Consider the following 15,191-nt stretch of genomic DNA (forward strand, 5'->3'; position numbering starts at 1 on the left):
GCAACATGAAATTATTGTCCTATTTACATTTTGGTCATTTATTGACAGTCCATAACTAGCCCCACAAATAGCCTATCCTAAGTGAAACCAATTTTGCCAAGGTAGCACACCAGGCCATTTAAGCTAATTGGAGAAAGAAGTTGGCTAGCTTGCTGGCTAGTCTATGCTACTTCCAGACACAATACCTGGTTAGACTGTCAAGTTATCTAGAAGGGTGATTGACTGACTAACTGTGTACTGTTTTGGCAGAGTCAAAGCAAAAAACACCTCCCACGTTTGAACATACACAAGAGACACCCACATCAAAGCAAGCCTCCAAAACCCAAATCTTGTTCTCAGTCGCATTTCCTAATGAGGAGAATTGAAACCGAGGCTAAATCAGGAAGATCAGCCCCCCTTTAATTGACATTATTATTATTATTAACCAAATAATTGATATACACAGCATACTAAGAGTGCATACACAAAATATTGATTGAACAACTCAGATAAAGATATATGTGCAGTGCTATATGTACAATACCACAAGTCAAATTGAAGTCCTCTTTGTGTAAATTTATTACAAAATGTATAAGCAACATGAATTTCCCCCTGGCTGTGTAAACATTGGGGTTAAACTGCACGGCCATTGATTGCATAGTGTCAAAAAGTATTTTAGAGAGAGCAGAGAGAAGAGGAAGCCCTTATTGACCTCCCAGTGGTAGATTGATTGCAGTTAGTAGTAATGCCAAGCAAGTCCTGGGACAAACATACACAACATGGGGAGTATTATTCACTCGGTTGTCAGAGTAGCCAACTATTGTTCCCTGAAATGTCTCCCCCCCAAAAAAAACTATCCCTTTTGTGGTTGAATCTGATGCCTATGTGTGCTTGGTCTCTGTGTCATGCAGACAGACATTCCATGGTGAACTTGGAACTTTAATTCAAATGTAGGATATGGAGCTATAACTTGTCACTGCTATAGTTTTTCTGAATGGATAGGGTTAAATCATACGGTAAACTTCTCATCGCTCTAAACATTGTGATTGAACAGCATAAGGGGGACAATTATTTAACTCACACACATCTCTGGTCCAGAACCTTCCCATATTGTTCTTATTCATATATTACAACAAAGTTGAATGCAAACTTTTAAGCTGTAGTGTTGAACATGACTGAATGTTACATATAGACAAACCCCATTCACACTTCTCACATATTTAAGATGGAGGGGGATCGAAAATAACAAAACAACAAACTATTTACGCATAGACATGTTAGACAATAATAATGAATAGTTCATCATGGACTCCTACACCACTGCAAGGATAAAAAATGTTATTTTGAGGATCACTAGAACCTTACAGACAGGAAGGAGCATACAATATAATAATAACGTGAAAACTTCTAAAGGTTACAGTAAATTATAAACTTTTCTCCCCGAGTGCTAAACATTGTGTGTGGAGAGGAGAGGAACATAATAAAACCTAAACAGGTGGATGTTGTTCTCCGGTTTCAATAAAATACTACCTTCTTGATTCCAACAATACGATTGGCTCAGGTGTGCAATTGAAGTTTACAGGGGGAAATAAAAACAGGTTCCAGTGATTTAAAGTAGAATATGATTAAATTTTCAAACCTGACCACTATGATAGTGGCCAATGTATAATTACATTAAATATGACAGTCCTATTTTTGCAAATTGGGGCCCTGAAAGTCCTTTTCGTATGCAAAATGTTGCATTGCCAAATTCTCTTGCTCACATTCTTCAATCGCTCAGCTTTGGACAGTCACTGAAAAGTACCCTCCAATCTAATTGATCAGTGGTTCATACAAAAAATAAGAGCTTGCTTTACTATGCCACAAAACAACAGTCATTATATTGGTTTCATCATTCTCCCCAAGCTCATAACATCAAACCAATCTCTGGTTGGGCCCAGGAGTTATGGCTGACTCTACAAATCCCTGACAACCTTATTCATGGTGGCGTGGTTTTCAAGATCCTTCGAGCTTGATGTGACTTGACCAGGGAAAACTCCTGGCACTATTACCTGGTTTCTTTCTGCTAATCCCTAGTTAACTTGGATTCCTCAAAAATGATTCCTCACAATTAATATGCTCCTTGAACAGGAGGAATGTGCATAATTAGATAATCAAAAATAGACACGTGCAAGATCAGTGTTAAGATCTTAAATTCACTAGTCTTTACCATTACATAAAAAAAAAATTCTTATGTACAATAATCTTTCGCCACCATCTGTTCACAGCTAGGTTAGTTTTCCAGAAAACTATCAGGTGAGAGAGATAAATTGTTTTTTTGTTTTTTTTACATTTATACATACAATTTTAAAATAATATCTATACAGTGAAATACAGTATATCTAAAATACAGAGGCCTTGATGGGTACAGTACAGTAAATGGCCTCTATGTTCTACTCCAAACATCCCTTTGGATATCAAATCAGGATTATCACCCCAATAACACAAACAGTTATGAAATGGAAGAACAGCAATGGACAAAAACAAAATATGTATGGGCAAAGTTTTATAAGGCAAGAAGTAAACTTAAATCAAGAAAGTTGAGAATTTATTCCATTTCTTATTTTGCCTTTTCAAGCAATAAACCTGTGATGCAAGTACAGCCAATGACGACTGACTGACGTACTTTCCTCTACGGCTTCTGATTGGTCTATCTAATGTGTGTTCATTAGTGTTCTAACATGCCTTTACACATCCTTCATAAACCCCTGCCTCAAAGTGCACAGATACGTCACTGCAGGGTGAAGCAAGCATTTAGAATAAGTTAAAGATCATTTTAAAAAACAATAAAAAAACAAGGACTGGGTAAGACCTGGAAAGCTTGGGGAGGAAAGCCAGTAAGAATGGAGTAAGATGAATGTACATACTGTATCACTCAACCCCAGGAAATTATGTCACCAGAGACAGGAAGTGCTCATCTATTTGGCCCCTCGCAATACCTTCCAGATGATTGGATCTTGGAGGAGTTGGGAGAGAGGTAAGATTGACTTCAGCACCTTAATACTCCCTGACACTGTGCAAATAGAGGGCCAGTCTGGCTGTTGAGGTGTTGTGTGATTGGGCAGGAGGGCCGTAGGGGGTGTGGCGAGAGTAGAGTTCTCTTCCCTTCCAGTTGAAAGCTGTGTTTGGTGTAGACACTGACTCTGTCCGGGTGGATATATATAAATATAACACAAAATAAATATATATCTCATTCCTAAATCATGGGCATTAATATGGAGTTGGTCCCCCTTTTGCTGCTATAACAGCCTCCACTCTTCTGGGAAGGCTTTCCACTAGATGTTAGAACATTGCTGCGGGGACTTGCTTCCATTCAACCACAAGAACATTTGTGATGTCAGGCACTGATGTTGGACGATTAGGCCTGGCTCACAGTCGGCGTTCCAATTCATCCCAATGGTGTTCAATGGGGTTGAGGTCAGGGCTCTGTGCAGGCCAGTCAAGTTCTTCCACACCAATCTCCACAAACCATTTCTGTATGGACCTCGCCTTTGTGCACAGGGGTATTGTCATGCTGAAACAGGAAAGGGTCTTCCGCAAACTGTTACCACAAAGTTGGAAGCATAGAATCATCTAGAATGTCATTGTATGATGTAGCGTTAAGATTTCCCTTCACTGGAACTAAGGGGCTGAGCCCGAACCATGAAAAACAGCCCCAAACCATTATTCCTCCACCAAACTCTTCAGTTGTCACTATGCATTGGGGCAGCTTGCGTTCTCCTGGCATTTGCCAAACCAAGAATCGTCCGTCAGACTGCCAGATGGTGAAGTGTGATTCATCACTCCAGAGAACGAGTTTCCACTGCTCTAGACTCCAATGGAGGTGAGCTTTACACCACTCCAGCCACCGCTTGGCTTTGCGCATGGTGATCTTAGGCTTGTGTGCATGCGGCTGCTCGGCCATGGAAACCTATTTCATGAAGCTCCGAACGAACAGTTCTTGTCCCAACGTTACTTCCAGAGACAGTTTGGAACTCTATAGTGAGTGTTGCAACCGAGGACAGACATTTTTTATGCGCTACGCGTTTCAGCAGTCCCGTTCTGTAAGCTTGTGTGGCCAACCACTTCGCAGCTGAGCCGTTGTTGCTCCTAGACGTCTCCAATTCACAATAACAGCACTTACTGTTATTGTTATTGTGGTTTGACGAACTGACTTGTTGAAAAGGTGGCATCCTCTGACGGTGCCATGTTGAAAGTTACTGAGCTTTTCAGTAAGGCCATTCTACTGCCAATGTTTCTYTATGGAGATTGCCTGACTGTGTGCTCGATTTTATACACCTGTCAGCCATGGGTTTGGCTGAAAAAGCTGAATCCACTAATTTGAAGGGGTGTCCACATACTTTTGTCTGTGTGTATGTATGTATATACAGTGCCAGATAAAAGATTGGAGACACCTACTCATTCAAGGGTTTGTCTTTATTTTTACTATTTTCTACATTGTAGAATAATAGTGAAGACATCAAAACTATGAAATAACACATATGGAATCATGTAGTAACCAAAAAAGTGTTAAACAAATAAAAATATATTTTGTATTTGAGATTCTTCAAAGTAGCCACCCTTTGCCTTGATGACAGCTTTGCACACTCATGGCATTCTCTCAATCAGCTTCACCTGGAATGCTTTTCCAACAGTCTTGAAGGAGTTCCCACATATGCTGAGCACTTGTTGGCTGCGTTTCCTTCCCTCTGCGGTCCAACTCATCCCAAACTATCTCAACTGGGTTGATGTCGGGTGATTGTGGAGGTCTGTTACTTGAACTCTGTGAACCATTTATTTGGGCTGCAATCTGAGGTGCAATTAACTCTATTGAACTTATCCTCTGCAGCAGAGGTAACTCTGGGTCTTCCTTTCCTGTGGCGGTTACTCATGAGAGCCAGTTTCATCATAGCGCTTGACGTATTTGGCGACAGCACAATTTTCCGTATTGACTAACATTAATGTCTTGAAGTAATGATGGAATGTCAGTTGTCTTTGCTTATTTGAGCTGTTCTTGCTGTAATACGTCCTTGGTCTTTTACATATAGAGCCATCTTCTGTATACCACCCCTACCTTGTCACAACTCAACTGACTGGCTGAAATGCATTAAGGGAAAAAATTCCACAAATTAACAAGGGACACCTGTTAATTGAAATGCATTCCAAATGACTACCTCATGAAGCTGGTTGAGACATTGCCCGGAGTGTGCAAAGCTGTCATCAWKGCAAAGGGTGGCTACTTTGAAGAATCTCAAATCTAAAATATATTTTTGGTTTGTTTAACACTTTTTGGGTTACGACATGATTCCATATGTGTTATTTCATAGTTTTGATGTCTTCACTATTATTCTACAATGTATAAAATAGTAAAAAGTAGGTGTGTCCAAACGTTTGACTGGTACTGTATATATACACCATTTTATACAGTGTACATCTCAAAACACAACAGTGCCCCTTGAAATCCAAAAGACCTGGACTGCAAAAGACCTAAGATTTGAACCACATGCACCCCAAAAAGGGCTGTGTCAATACAGTGCGATAAAGTGCAGCCAACCCATCCTACTGCCCATTGTGGTACCATGCATTTTCTGTCTATGGAGCAGGTTGGTCCAAACTAATTTCTTCCTAATCCCCACTCCAACAGCCGTAATCTTTTCCACCATACGATGACCTGCCCAGCCCATCCGCCTGGCCCCTCACATATTATATGCCACGTAGATGGGGTCCAGTTGGTCAGCCAGGAAGGAGTCCCGGAGGTGCATGCGCTGTTTCTCTCCCCTGGAGTTGATGGGTATGACCCCCGGGTCCACGATGACCACCACGCCCACGATAAGATGGTGCTCCTCCAGCACCACATTGGTGACCAGGGGCACCAGGTCCAGGGCATCCTGCTCTGAGCCACACAGCTCAGCCACCACCACCAGTAGGTTGGTCCACGTGAACACCGCACTGCATGGGACACATATGAAAAAGGGTGTTATATTAAAATCAAATGTCAGACAAAGATGCAGTACACACGTGCGCACGTACACACACAAACACACACACACTAAGAAATCTCTTCATCTCCCTCCAATTATGAAAACATAGATAAACCAATTGGACAATAAGTAAGGTTTCCTGAGACCCTCCAGTGTTCTGACCTCTCTGCGATGCTGCGGTGAGCCCGGGAAACAGATGTCTCGATGTCGATGGGGTGGTAGCGCAGTCCCCTAAGCTCCAGAGTCTCATCCAGGGAACCCACCACAAACAGGGCGTCATGACGATCTGACCACAGAGAGGAAGACAGACAGAGAGGGGCAAACAAATATGTTGAATACTGGGAATGTTGGGATAGTTAATTTAGCCCTAATCAGATCCCTAGTATGTCTCCCTTTTCATGTTAGCCATTAGCGTTAGCCTCCATATCCCTGACCGTGCCCAGCCACTCACGCCCAGCGGCATCCAGTAGTTCAGTCCTCTTGACGAAGCCCAGGTAGCCAGTCCTGGCCCACAGGGTCGTGGGGTCTCCAAAGCTCAGCTTGGTGTTAAAGTGGTCGGCCTGCAGGCTCTCCTCTCCATAGATGGTATAGTAGCCACTGGCACTGTGAGGGCTGTTGATCCAGATCTGACAGAGACAGAGAGCAGAGTAGGGGACAATGTACAGTTAAGGATGAAATAGGAGAGTAATGTATGAGGAGAATTGTTGGTTATTGACAGGGATATGCGTTTTTCCTAATTATACCCTTCTTATTGCCCATCCTTTTATCAATGCCACATGTTGACATTTTCAATCTAATATTAGCATTCTCTCTCCTCTCACCTCTCCTAGATGGGAATCTCCGAGAGGTCCTCTGGTCTCTGGGTTCACAATGATCACCCTGACTCCTGGTAAGATCTAGAGAAAGTGATAGAGTAGAGAGACAGATGGTGAACAACAAACTCCCACAACAACACATCTTGTATCTGAATACAAAATGGAATTTAATGTGTGTGGATCCATCAGGGGAGACTTACTTTTCCAGACTCCATCAAAGGGAGACTCTGAGGGGCTCCTCTCTCCACCAGCCTCACCCTGAGACAGAAAGTGAAAGCACATTGTGATGGTAAACTCAATATTGTAAAAACAAAAATATCCTCAGTGTCAAAGCTGCTCACACATATGTTCTCACCTGTCATGGCGGAGGGACTTCATGTCCACATACACAGTGGAGGGGTCCGGTCCAGTGGTTCCCTGAGAAACACACAGAAAACCTGACTGAAAACTCAGATACACATCCACTGTACATGGATCAGTCCTTGAGGAGACATACAGGGAGGTCCTGCTGTACTAACTGACCTGGCAGACAACCCTCAGATAGATTCCTCTATTTACATGTGACTCTTCTATTATGTAGAGTTAACAGAAGGCTTTAGCCTCCAGTTCAGGGAGACACTGGTTAGCGCATCAACCAACATGAGTCAGCAACAAATCATAGGAACATTGGCCATGGCCGTCAAAACATTCATAAAAGTCTATCTTTCCAAACAAGTGAGTTATGCTTCCATCTTATAAAATTCCCTGTTGCCTAGTAACTCCTCACAGAACTGATTCTAGCTGGTTGAATACCTGCATGCAAATGGCCAGGTTGACCCTRGATCCAAAGGCTGTGCTGACAGCGCGGGGGGAGAGGCCCAGGTCCTTAAACAGCTTGGAGAATGACATGGTGAGGGCCAGACGAGTACGCTCCTCTGCTATCACCACACAGCTCCTCACACATGACAGGTTCAGCCCACGCGCCTGGAAGGAAAGAGAGAAGGAGAGTTAGCGTGTGCGTGTGCGTGTGCGTGCGTGTGTGTGTGTATATGTGTTGTACTCACTTTGAGTATATCTGTCTGCGTGCCTATCCCCTTGGTGCAGAGCTCCATGACAGAGTAGGAGCAGAAGGTGTCTCTGATGCGGTACTGGCTCAGGGTGCTCAGCCACAGGGGCAGACAGCTCTCCAACTCCATAGGAGGGATTAGGATGGACTGGTGGCCCGAGTACACACTACACACAGGAAACAAGAGAAGGTGTGTGTTCGGAATGTGTGTAAGTGAGAGAGATAAAGATACCCTGTGTGTGTGTGTGTGTGTGTGTGTGTGTGTGTGTGTGTGTGTGTGTGTGTGTGTGTGTGTGTGTGTGTGTGTGTGTGTGTGTGTGTGTGTGTACCTTGCGAGGCACCACAGTACGAAGCCCAAGCCACAGTAAGGGTCCAGGCAGATGGCTATTTGGCGTGAGGAGTATAGCTCACACTGTAGCTTGATGGAGCGACACAGAGCACTGACTGCAGCATGGGAGATCTGATGGCCAGAGAGACACAGCCAATCACACACACATCACAATGAAACAACCAATAAGAGAAGCAGAATCAAYCGCTAAAGCCATGGTTATGGCTACTGCCATTGGCCCATTGTACAGCAGATGAGCAAAATGGCCCGTTGGCTACTTACTTTGCCGATGGCAAGCTGCTTATGGGCTACCATAGGTTTACAAACTATCTGGGACTGTTTTAGAGTATTGAGACCCAGCGGTAGCCTCCTGTAGTTGACCTTACCTTGACCCCAGTGAGCATACCCGTGGTGGACACACTGAAGTCCAGATAGGCGATCATCTCTGCCGTGGGGGGCTTGTAGATCGTGGGAGGTCTATGGCGAGGGAGGTCGTCTGGAAGAAGGGAACATGCACAACACGGTTGAGTTTCTCTGGCTCAGGTTATATGGTTAGGTATGCTCTGTATGTGAGATCTTCTATGGCAGGGGTTCTCAAAGTGGGGTGTGGAGGTACTTTAGGGGTACGCAGCCAGAGCAAGCATATATATATATWTTTTTTTAAATAGATTAAACAAATTTTGTCCAAGGGATCCGTGGAATAAGTTTAGAGGGTATAATACAATACAATATAATTTATATACAATATATTTTCTTAAACCTGGGCATCATGTGCCTGGGAAGCTCACAGGGATATTGGTATCCACAGTAGTCCACCAATTATCAACTTTTCAACTCAATACCTTACATAAATGCACTGTAATTGAAACTTTGAATAGCAAAGTTTTCTCTCTGCCTCATGGCAAAATGTGTAGAATTGCAGGAAATTTGCAAAAAAAAAAACAGATGCTCTATGTTCCATCCCAGGGCCTGAGACTTGTTTCATCCGGCCATGCACTGCCAAAGTCATAGTAGAACTCCTTGTATGCTATTTTCATCTCACTCAAGTTGTGYTCTAAATATGAGGGGGTCCATCATTGATGAATTTGCTACCACAAAAGGCGTCCCCGGGACCAAAAAGTTTAAGAACCCCTGGTCTTTGGTACCTGTGTCTATGATTGTCGGCCATGTTTTAATGTTCAGAGTGGCAGCAGCCTCTTTAGAGCGCAGGATCCTCATGAGGTTCTGAGTGGTAAGGATACAGGCAGCTTTACTGACCTGGGGACAGTCAGAGGCACCACAAACAACATGTTAGTTTGTCTTATTTGGAAGACCAAAATAATTACACTCAAACAGCAAGCTCATAAGAAAGCACCCATCCTCATACACTGACTTGATCAAAAGATAGCACATACAGTTGAAGTCGGAAGTTTACATACACTTAGGTTAGAGTCATTAAAACTCGTTTTTCAACCACTCCACACATTTCTTGTTAACAAACTATAGTTTTGGCAAGTCGGTTAGGACATCTACTTTGTGCATGACACACGTCATTTTTCCAACAATTGTTTACAGACAGATTATTTCACTTATAATTCACTGTATCACAATTCCAGTGGGTCAGAAGTTTACATACACTAAGTTGACTGTGCCTTTAAACAACTTGGAAAATTCCAGAAAATTATGTCATGGCTTAGAAGCTTCTGATAGGCAAATTGACATAATTTGAGTCAATTGGAGTTGGAGTGGATGTATTTCAAGGCCTACCTTCAAACTTAGTGCCTCTTTGCTTGACATCTTGGGAAAATCCAAAGAAATCAGCCAAGACCTCAGAAAACAAGTCTGGTTCATCCTTAGGATCAATTTCCAAACGCTTGAAGGTACCACGTTCATCTGTACAAACAATAGTACGCACATATAAACACTATGGGACCACGCAGCTGTTATACCGCTCAGTAAGGAGACGCGTTTTGGTGCGAAAAGTGAAAATCAATCCCAGAACAACAACAAAGGTCCTTGTGAAGATGCTGGAGGAAACAGGTACAAAAGTATCTATATCCACAGTAAAACGAGTCCTATATCGATATAACCTGAAAGACCGCTCAGCAAGGAAGAAGCCACTGCTCCAAAACCGCCATAAAAAATCCAGACTACGGTTTGCAACTGCACATCGGGATAAAGATCGTACTTTTTGGAGAAATGTCCTCTGGTCTGATGAAACAGAAATAGAATTGTTTGGCCACAAAGACCATTGTTATGTTTGGAGGAAAAAGGGGGAGGCTTGCAAGCAGAAGAACACCATACCAACCGTGAAGCACGGGGGTAGCAGCATCATGTTGTGGGGGTGCTTTGCTGCAGGAGGGACTGGTGTACTTCACAAAATAGATGGCATCATGAGGCAGGGAAATTATGTGGATATATTGAAGCAACATCTCAAGACATCAGTCAGGAAGTTAAAGCTTGGTCACAAATGAGTCTTCCAAATGGACAATGACCGCAAGCATACTTCCAAAGTTGTGGCAAAATGGCTTAAGGACAGCACAGTCAAGGTATTGGAGTGGCCATCACAAAGCCCTGACCTCAATCCTATAGAAAAAAATGCTGGGCAGAACTGAAAAAGCGTGTGCGAACAAGGAGGCCTACAAACCTGACTCAGTTACACCAGCTCTGTCAGGAAGAATGGGCCAAAATTCACCCAACTTATTGTGGGAAGCTTGTGGAAGGCTACTCAAAATGTTTGACCCAAGTTAAACAATTTAAAGGCAATGCTAACAAATACTAATTGAGTGTATGTAAACTTCTGACCCACTGGGAATGTGATAAAATAAATAAAAGATGAAATAAATAATTCTCTCTACAATTATTCTGACATTTCACATTCTGAAAATAAAGAGGTGATCCTAACTAACCTAAGGCAGGGAATGTTTACTAGGATTAAATGTCAGGAATTGTGAAAAACTGAGTTTAAATGTATTTGGCTAAGGTGTATGTAAACTTCCGACTTCAACTGTATACACACAAACACACACACTTACGTCGATGATCATGCGGACAGTGGGAAGTGTGGCTGCCAGGTTCTGTGGATGAGGAGGTCTGACAGTGACAGGAACACAGCCAGCGTACAGACAGCCATAGAAGGAGGCTATCAGGTCAATACCTAGAGAGTGAGACAAAGACAGACTGTAACTCTAAGTCATCCTCAACAGGTACGGCTATGCCACTTCTCAGAGTCTGACGGACAGACAGAAAGGACTCACCAGGAGGGTAGAGCAGCACCACGTTGTCCCCGGTGTTGATGCTGCCTTTCTCTGTGAGCGCCGCTGCAATCTTCTCCGCCCGCTTATGCAGCTGCACACATGTTGCTGTAGATACCTCTACCCCCTGAAGCACAGGAGTTAGAGAGGGTAGGGGCAAGGGGTTTATTTACAACTGGGCACAACTGTATATGGGGGGGTTCTGTTTACTGTAATACGTGTGAGAGTGTGTCTATAAGACTGAGAGTGCTACCTTTGCATTGAGCAGCACATAGAGACAGTGGTCTGGGTCAGTCTGTGCCCTCCACTGTAGAGCCTCGGACAGGAACTGGTGCTGAGGAGAGAAATAGAGGGTCAAAGGTCATTACATAGCAATCGTATCAATATGCATATCAATATGAGGGGAAAAATATCTATTGATATCAACACAAAATAACTACAAGTAAATCTAATAAGAGTTGTATTTTGCTGATGGGAAAAACCTGACAGAACTTGAATTTACTCAAGTTAATTCCCTTGAGTTACAGTAAGTCTAAGGACATGAAGATGGTCAATACAGGTGCACTGCAGTAAATAGCCCTGGAGCCAAAATGTCCTCCGTAGGTAGATTTTCTACCAGGAGGAGGGCAACTGTCACTCCCATTGACAAAATATCAAGAAAATTGTCAATTTACACCATGCAGCATTAGCCAAACTACTCCTTAAAATAATGAAAAACTGATTTAAGTTGTAGCTAACAGCAATTATGGGGAGAAATCGATTGGGGAAAAACAGCAAAGCACATGAAGAGCAGATGTGGATGTTTGGATCTCGGGGAGATGGCTTGCAGGGCCTTCCTTGGAGTCCAAACAATTCTGCAGACCAGCAAGGCCTGTGTTTGTCTGTGTGTGTAATATTTTGAACATTCAGGAGGTGATGGGAACCAATGGAAGGCATGGGGCATCAGGTGACATTAAGAGATGCCACGACAGACTGTCCCCATCACTGTGCTGTGATGCAGAAGGGAAACAAATGGCATAATACATTAGCACGTGCAGATTCAGAGCATCACTTCTGACACCATGCAAGATCTCACATCTTGCCAGAACTTAGCGATGCAACCATAGAATTATTTGCGTGTGCAACTGAAAAATAACCCCATTCACATTGAGCGCGTCACTGTACAGCACATTGCAGACAGAAGCAAAGGAAGAACCAGGGTGTGGTGGGTAGGGAGGGGGCAGTAGCTCTTACCATCATAGTAGGCCACATACGGAGCTATGTAATGTTACATCCAGGGAGAGACGGGTGCATTAGGACAGAAGAAAGAATGCATCATGTTGCTCACGTGGTTTACCAGCTTTCTTGTCCGGTCTAACTACCCAACAAGCAAACACTTACTGGACCAATGGTGTCAAAGAGGCAGCACACCACTGCAGGCAAGCCCATATTGGACCGCTGTCTGCTACCAATATGGCGGCAGACCAACAGGGCACCGAACGTGACTATCCGGCAGTAGGCATGCCATTGTTTGTAGTGTTGGCTACCACCAGGTTAGTAGTACCAGCTACCGCTATAGTCCCTACCATGCTATGGGCCACCGTGCATGTGGGTCCTTTCTAACTGATGATGATGATGAGAGAGGTGGTCCTACCTTCCTGATCAGGTCCTGGTCCTCGATCATGCCCAGATCCCTGCCTGCTGCCTGGGCTATCCTCTTCCCTGCTACCAGGTTCCCCACCATGATGGAGGCTGGACCCACACCCACTGAAGAGATAAAGAGAGAGAGAGAGAGAGACAAAGAGAGAGAGAGATAGAGACAAAGAGAGATGCATTTTCACAATAAAGTCCCTAGCTCAAAAGTCATCGCCACTGTAAGCCAACCAGTTGCCAAGTTTTGCTGTATGATCCCCTGAACTGAGCCTACTGTACCTGGCTGTTTCTGCCGTGGTTTGGGGAGGTTGGTGACACAGGTATGGGGGCACATGAGGATGTTACAGGGGTGCAGGTTGCCGTCCAGGAAGTGTTGTTTGGTCTCGAAGATGTGGATCCCTCCCAGGTGGGTCTTGGGTAATGTGTTGGCAGGCACCAGGGCTAGGCAGTACAAACCCACCTGGTGAATACTGTCAATGGCCTGGACAGTGGACACACACAACACCCCTCAGTTAGACAACTTCTCTAATTAAGTGTTTAGAGTACATTGAAAACTGTGGTGTTAATTTTGGAATGTACCAAGAAAGAGGTGTTTGTAGGGGGGTTAGCTACCTGCAGTACTCGGCTCATCCACTGGAAGCTGTCCTCCTCACTGGCATCTGGCCTCTGCTCTGCCACAACCACTATCCTCTCATCATAGAACACTGTCACAGAGAACACCGCAATCCTGACACACACACGCACACAATTAGAATGTCTGCAAGGATCCATAGTCACACACATAGATATTGACCTCTCCCTCCAGAAACGGTATATGTACATCCACACATAAAGCAGAGAACACTGCAATTCCTACACACACAAAACTGCTCTGATAACAAGCATTTTCACAGCTTGAGATTCTCTTTTCAGAGCCAATACACCCCCACATCCCACACAGAAACATGCTGTATACATACACTCATATTGCGAGTGCACTATAGGCCTGCAGTGCTCACTAATACCCAGCAGATGACAGTGGTGATACACAACAAACAAAGCTTAATGCCATAGAGACTGCAACATTGCATCTGTGAAATTATGGAGTCTGTGACAGCCTCAATGTCGCTGCTCATGCTATCTTCAGTTTAAAGTAGTCCATTTTCTTTAGATAAAAAAAAAAGTGGAAAGCTAATATTGGTGACTTACTGCCACCTGCAGTGCTGGAGTCTTGAACCAAATATTGTGTGTCATTCATTTATTGTGGCCACTAGATGTCATACAGCTTAAAGCCATTTACAAACTAGGCAAACCAATTTGAAGATGACACATTTTGATCATTGGCTGATCGCTCCCAACCCACAGGAATCCTCACCCAGTTGACTACTTTAAACTGGTGGAAGCCCTCAATGGCAATGTCCTTGCAAAAACTGGTTATTTCCAAGTAATGATCTCTATACATCTCTATGCTCAATCCCCAATATACCTGACTCACAGCGAGCACATACAGCACAGAACTCATCCACTGTCCCTTCAAATACATGCTGACACATGCGCACACACACACGAATGCATGCACACACACAGTACTCACCTCCCACGATACACAGTCTTGACAGGCTCCACGGCCAGTGCTGTGGCCACCAAGTCATCAGCGTTGTGTCTCCTCCCACTCACCATCAGCAGGCCTTCGTTCTTCCCCACCACAAATATCAGACTGCCCTGTAGAAGGGTTAGACACAGCATTCAATACACACTGCACGCGAATATGGACACACGCACACAGTCACACAAACACAAGACAGTCTTACTTACGGGTCCTACGAAGCCTAGGAGTCCAGATCTCACAAAAGGGATCTCTCCAATAGGAGCACCAAGAGCATTGACAGGAATCACCTATAGATAGATAGATAGACAGACGAACACAGACAGACAGACAGACAGACAGACAGAACAGACAGACGACAGACAGCAGACAGACGACAGACAGACAGACGACAGACAGACACAGACAGACACAGACAGACAGGACAGACAGACAGACAGACAGACAGACGACAGACAGACAGACAGACAGACAGGACCAGCAGACAGACAGGACAGACAGACAGACAGACAGACAGACAGACAGACAGAAAGAAAGAAAGAAAACAGATGTTTTTAACATTTCTAATAGAAAAT

The 15,191-nt window shown here is 43.9% G+C and overlaps 1 protein-coding gene across 1 annotated transcript in view; it reads right to left on the reverse strand.

The window, feature by feature from the left end:
- Window positions 1-534: 534 nt before the first annotated feature.
- LOC111966280 (disco-interacting protein 2 homolog B-A-like) overlaps window positions 535-15,191 on the reverse strand; it is a 103,169-nt gene continuing 88,512 nt past the window's right edge. The window contains exons 20-38 of the mRNA XM_070444459.1: window positions 14,826-14,906; window positions 14,605-14,732; window positions 13,644-13,758; window positions 13,311-13,512; window positions 13,033-13,145; window positions 11,653-11,733; window positions 11,403-11,526; window positions 11,181-11,302; window positions 9,312-9,423; window positions 8,553-8,662; window positions 8,168-8,298; window positions 7,837-8,005; window positions 7,586-7,756; window positions 7,149-7,210; window positions 6,994-7,051; window positions 6,800-6,874; window positions 6,430-6,604; window positions 6,141-6,264; window positions 535-5,946 (exon numbers count right to left, since the gene is read on the reverse strand). Of these exons, the coding sequence (XP_070300560.1) occupies window positions 5,694-5,946; window positions 6,141-6,264; window positions 6,430-6,604; window positions 6,800-6,874; window positions 6,994-7,051; window positions 7,149-7,210; window positions 7,586-7,756; window positions 7,837-8,005; window positions 8,168-8,298; window positions 8,553-8,662; window positions 9,312-9,423; window positions 11,181-11,302; window positions 11,403-11,526; window positions 11,653-11,733; window positions 13,033-13,145; window positions 13,311-13,512; window positions 13,644-13,758; window positions 14,605-14,732; window positions 14,826-14,906 (2,406 nt within the window). The 3' untranslated portion in view covers window positions 535-5,693. The remainder of the gene's footprint in view (window positions 5,947-6,140; window positions 6,265-6,429; window positions 6,605-6,799; window positions 6,875-6,993; window positions 7,052-7,148; window positions 7,211-7,585; window positions 7,757-7,836; window positions 8,006-8,167; window positions 8,299-8,552; window positions 8,663-9,311; window positions 9,424-11,180; window positions 11,303-11,402; window positions 11,527-11,652; window positions 11,734-13,032; window positions 13,146-13,310; window positions 13,513-13,643; window positions 13,759-14,604; window positions 14,733-14,825; window positions 14,907-15,191) is intronic.

This window comes from Salvelinus sp. IW2-2015, linkage group LG1 (assembly GCF_002910315.2).
Source record: "Salvelinus sp. IW2-2015 linkage group LG1, ASM291031v2, whole genome shotgun sequence".
Taxonomy (NCBI): domain Eukaryota; kingdom Metazoa; phylum Chordata; class Actinopteri; order Salmoniformes; family Salmonidae; genus Salvelinus; species Salvelinus sp. IW2-2015.